The sequence below is a fragment of the Lasiosphaeria miniovina genome, assembly GCF_030549165.1.
Source record: "Lasiosphaeria miniovina strain SMH2392-1A chromosome Unknown B0T26scaffold_7, whole genome shotgun sequence".
Lineage (NCBI taxonomy): Eukaryota > Fungi > Ascomycota > Sordariomycetes > Sordariales > Lasiosphaeriaceae > Lasiosphaeria > Lasiosphaeria miniovina.
Window position 1 is genome coordinate 2,423,203 of NW_026848226.1, and position 5,173 is coordinate 2,428,375.

The 5,173-nt window shown below is 58.9% G+C and overlaps 1 protein-coding gene across 1 annotated transcript; it reads right to left on the reverse strand.

Moving 5' to 3' along the window:
* Nucleotides 1-1,949: 1,949 nt before the first annotated feature.
* Nucleotides 1,950-4,087, reverse strand: B0T26DRAFT_680264 (glycerol-3-phosphate dehydrogenase; the record flags this gene model as incomplete). The annotated part of the gene is made up of 2 exons (XM_060440474.1): nt 1,950-2,110; nt 2,188-4,087. 2 exons carry the CDS (start codon nt 4,085-4,087, stop codon nt 1,950-1,952), a joined length of 2,061 nt encoding a protein of 686 aa, XP_060291695.1.
* Nucleotides 4,088-5,173: the final 1,086 nt, after the last annotated feature.

A 5,173-nucleotide genomic window follows, 5' to 3' on the forward strand; every position in this document is an offset into this window, starting at 1 on the left:
CAAAGGTATCTAAGACATACAGACTATACCATACTAGATGGGCATCCTACATCGTGAATCCACCGGCTTGATTGCTTGCAATGTAAGGCGGGTTGGGTCGGGTTGGAGACGGGGTCGTGGATCTGGATGGACGGCAGTGGAAACGGCTGTGGCGCCATTAGAGTCGTGTGGTGTGGCGTGCCCAGGGAAGTCGTGCCAGGTAGACATGCCGCCTACATGCTTCCCAAGGGGTGGTGGTGCGGTTGCCATGTTCGCCCCTCATCTCTCTGGGTCATACGGTCTCTGAGCACAAGCGGACGAGGCAGTCGGCGGAGAGATACGGTAGATGGCTTGCTGCCGGCGCTCTCTCCTTTTATCCGCCACAGTGTATATATGTGTAAAGAATAGACAAGCTAACCCTCGTCGTGTTGAATCCCTCTATATACCCCTATATGGCTGCCACCAGAGCACAGCCCGGCCCTGGGACTGGCCAGGCCAAGATGGCGGTTCTGCCCATCCAGCTTGCTCAGTTACGGTAACCAGACACAGTTTCCGAGTCCATAGGCAGACACCAATGAAACGAGCGCCAACTCCTAACGCTATATGCGCCAAGCTCATCCAGCCTTCACGACGTGTTCCTCTACGTTAGAAGCAAGCCCACAGCCGCGTCTAGTTCCGCAACTGTTCGGTTTGTCATGCGTGTCACCGGGCTAGCATCACTTATACAGTACAACTGCCACTCTCACCATGCTTTTCTTATTACAACCCGCTTGCATCCGGGTTTAGTCCCAGTTCAACTGGGGTTTCGTCCTGCTTTCAACCGAGTTAGATCCAGCACTCGTGTCATGCTACACCTTGGTTGTTATGACTTCTTTACCTTTGACTTAAGCCCGTATTCTATCTCGGTTTCGGCAGTGTTTACCCTCTACAAGGTCCAGCCCACAATATGGGTTTTGCGGATCTCAATCTCGTTGCGTGCGTGCCACTCTGTGCTCGATTACACACCTTCAAGTTGGGCTCAGTTGGTCCCTTAATACCTAATATACACGGTATCTATAGATCAACACAGCGATGCAGTCTAGCCAGTCTACTTTTATACTTCTGTGGAGGGAGAGTGTGTGTCTGTGTTTCCCGTCCGACGAACCCCCCTCCGATCTCTCTACAGCCGATTATCAACAAGGGGACCCTTTCTGAATCCATACCTAACTTTGACATCTATCCACCCAGCGAACCTCGTACTTCCACCGCAGCAGGTCTTTTTCGCATTGCCGTTTCCAACACGTCCTCAAACGGAAGGAAAGATAAAAGATCGGCTGACACGCAGCCAGCCCCGCTCAAGCCACTGTCAATAGCACCCAAGATAGAGTCCCCAGGTTGATGATGATGATATTCCTATAAAATGTTAAAATTCCAATGAATGCTATCCAACATCCCCCCAGAGAAAAAGAAGAAGAACATGCAATGTAATGCAAACCACATACACACACACTAAGAAACCTCCCAGCCACAGAGAAAGGGAGCCCCCCTATCGAAAAAAAGGGGAATAACAAAAAAGGGGAATAACAAAAAAGGGAAGAGGTGAAAAGGAGAAAAAGCCAACTTCCAGTGGTTCCATCTCTGCCACGCGAATAGCAAAGGAATGGAACGAGACGCGCCATATTACCCATCTACCTAGATGCCGGTACCGGATCCGTTCTAAAGTCTAACGCCCTGCCATTGCTACTACCACCACGGACTTCTGACGGGGGTGCTGGCTATGAGTATGGCTATGATGATGGTGATAACGACAACAATGATAACGAAAGAAGACGGCAATGCCGACTCGCACGAAAACAACAACAACAACAACAACAAGAGGAGAGAAAATACAAGTCTTGCCTGCCTACTTAGGTAGGTAGGTAGTCCCTATCTAACCATCCATCCACCTGCTATGCCATGCGTACATGCACGCCCATACATCCCACGCTGGGCTACTCCGGCTTGTCGTCGCTGTCGAGGACGGGCTTCTCGTGGCGCGAGTACATTCTGTACTCGAGCGAGGTGCGAAAGTCGATCTTGCCCTGCTCGATCTGCTTCCTCGTGACGGAGAGCATGGACGGGGGCAGGCCCATGGACTCTAGGAAAGCGACGGCTAGAGCACACAACACACACACACACACACTAGTTAGCTCATATTGTTCTGTCGGGAGGAGAAGGGGGAATGCTTACTATCCTTCCACTCGACGTCCTGGCGCTTGCGGTCCCACTTGAGCTCCTCGGCCATGACGTCAATGACGGTGGGCAGGGCCTCGAGGGCGGCCTGGGCGTTGAGGAAGGCGAGGCGGGTGCGGCGGGCGAGGACGTCGACGGCGGTCTGGGCGTACTCGTGGCGGACGGCGTAGCGGATCTCGCCGTCCACGAACGGGTACAGCTGGGAGATACGCTCGCCGCGGGCGGGGAAGCGCTTGTCGGTGGGCTTACACAGGGCGGCGACGGTCCAGGCGCGGTCACCGTAGCTTTCCGTCAGGTGCTTGGCCACCTCGGTCTCGACGCCAAAGTGCTGGATGAGGTGGATGAAGAGGGTGCGGCTGAAGCCGTGCGCGCCGACGAGCCGCACGCGGTGCGTCTGGCACGAGCCGTCGAGGCTGGCGCCGTCGTCGATGGCCTCGGACCCGCTGACCCGCGGCGCGTCGGTCACGGGCCGCGTCTGCAGGCCGAACTCGTTGACGGCCGCGTCGACGCACTCCTCGGCCATCTGGCGGTACGTGGTCCACTTGCCGCCGGCGCACGTGATGAGGCCCGACTCGGACACGTCGATCAGGTGGTTGCGCACCAGCGACTCGGTGTTCTTGGCCTTGGGGTCCTTGACGAGCGGGCGCAGGCCCGACCAGGCGGCCAGCACGTCGCCGCGGCGGACGTTGATGTCGGGAGACAGGTAGTGGCTGATCTCGTTGAGGATCCACTCGATGGACCTCTCGTCGGGGAGCGGGTTCGTGGCGATGGTGGCGGGCTCGTCGGTGGTGCCGGCGATGGTGTTGCCCTGCCACGGCAGGAAGAAGATGACGCGGCCGTCTGACGTCGAGGGGTCGATGAGGCCCATCTTGCCGGGGCTGTAGTAGCCGGGGAGGATGACGTGCACGCCCGAAGCCGGGGCGACGATCTCCTTGCAGCTGGGGTCGTCGAGCTTGCGCACGCCGTCGGTGAAGGGGCCGGTGCAGTTGATGGTGCACTTTGCGCGGATGTTGAACGAGTCGGGCCTCCTGCCGTCGCGCTCGGCGACCATGTCCCGGACGGTGGCGCCGCGGACCTTGCCGTGGTCGTCCTTGAGCAGGGCGGTGACCTCGGCATGGTTGACGACGGTGGCGCCGTACAGGGCGGCGGTCATGGCGATGGACACGTTCATGCGCGAGTCGTTGTGGGCGCCGTCGTAGTAGACGAGGGCGCCGACCAGGTCGGTCTGCTTGAGCATGGGGAAGGCGTCGATGGCCTTGCTCTTGGTCAGGAAGTAGGAGCTCTCGATGCCCTCGCTGCCGGCGAGGAAGTCGTAGAACTTTGTGCCGGCCCAGTAATAGGGCACCTTCCACCAGCGGTCCAGGGGCAGCATGATGGGCAGCCACATACTGAGGTGGGGGGCCGTCTGCAGGAAGTACTTGCGCTCCTTGAGGGCCTCCTTGACGAGCTCGTACTGGGCGTAGTCGAGGTTCCAGACGGCCTTTTCGAGGTAGCGCACGCCGCCGTGCACGAGCTTTGTGCTCTTGCTGCTGGTGCCGCTGCTGAAGTCGTCGCGCTCGACGACGGCGACGCGCAGGCCGCGGGTGGCGGCATCGAGGGCCACGCCGGCCCCGGTTGCGCCGGCGCCAATGACCAGGATGTCGTACTCGGCGTCTTGGCCACTGGAGGAGGCGCTGCTCTTCTTGAGGGCTTCGATCTGCTCGGCGCGCGACCTGATGCGCGGGAAGCGAGGCAGCTTGAAGGTGCCGCCGCCGCCAAAGATGGGATGGGGCACGGCGGGGCCGTCGTAGCCAGGGATGTTGCGCGGCCGGTACACGTAGTAGAGGGCCCCGCCGGCCACGCCAGCCACGGCCACGGGGGCAATTAGCCGGCGCGCAGCTCTCGCGAGCCGCGGCATGGTGCTGTCGCTGTCTGGGCTGTTGTTGTTGCCGCTGCTGTCGATGTCGCTATCGCTGTCGGCGTCTCGTTACAAAAGACAGCGCAGTGGCTGCAATCCGAACAGAGAAGCAGGACGGAACTGCTGCTGCTGCTATCACTCGGCCTGACTTTTCCTGTTCCTGTTCCTGTTCCCGTTGATCTTGGACAGACTGAGTGAGGGCCAGCCCGGTGACCTAGACCTAGACGGGATGCGATAGGACGGGCGGCGACAAGGCCGACTGCGAAGGTTCGCAACGGTGGTTGGGACAGCTCCGCAATGACGCAACCGTCGCCCACGCAACACAGCGGAGCGTCTGATAGATGCCTGTCGATAGATGTTATGTTTGATAGAGCTAATGGAGCCCAGACGCGTCTTTTAGTCGAGACTAGGTATGTGTTCTGTTCAAGCTGGCCGCCTCGTGGACATGAGCTGCTCGACGGAGCCGTTGAAGCCCGCCCGCAGATTGTCGCCCGTAGGAATATCTATTATCATAAAAAAATTGATCAATTGCTTTTGGAGGCGGGCGACGTGCAGCCTAGGTCAGGTAGCTGAGCTGGCTCAAAGTCGAATTGACGTCGGGCGAGGCGTCCGTCGGTCCCATCTACACCGAAGCCTGAGCGGCCCCGTCTAGCGTCCCGTCTAGGCGGGTAGGTGTTTCCACTAAAGGACCTGGGCCGTCCGCTGGTTGGGCGCGCCACGCAAGCTTTCAGTTAGTGAGTTAGGGGGGTAATGGATCCAGCCAGCGAGCCACCGATTCGGCTCCAATGCCAATGGGATGCCAATGCCAATGCCAATATGGAGGAGGCCTGGTAACAGCGGCACTCACAATAGCCACAAAATTTTTAAATGTTAAAGAGACAGACCGAGGCGCCCTGGCTGGCGCGGCAAAAGAAACCCCGACGCCACTGCGAGTTTCGGGTCCCGGGTTCCTGCAGAGCCAAAGACAGGGTCGGTCCAAGATTGAAGCCTCCCGCCCATCCTTCCCTCTTCTGACAGCCAGCCAGCCCGTACTGTGGCAAAGAGGAAATCCCCGATTCTCCCGCACGTCTCAGCGCCAGCGAAAGG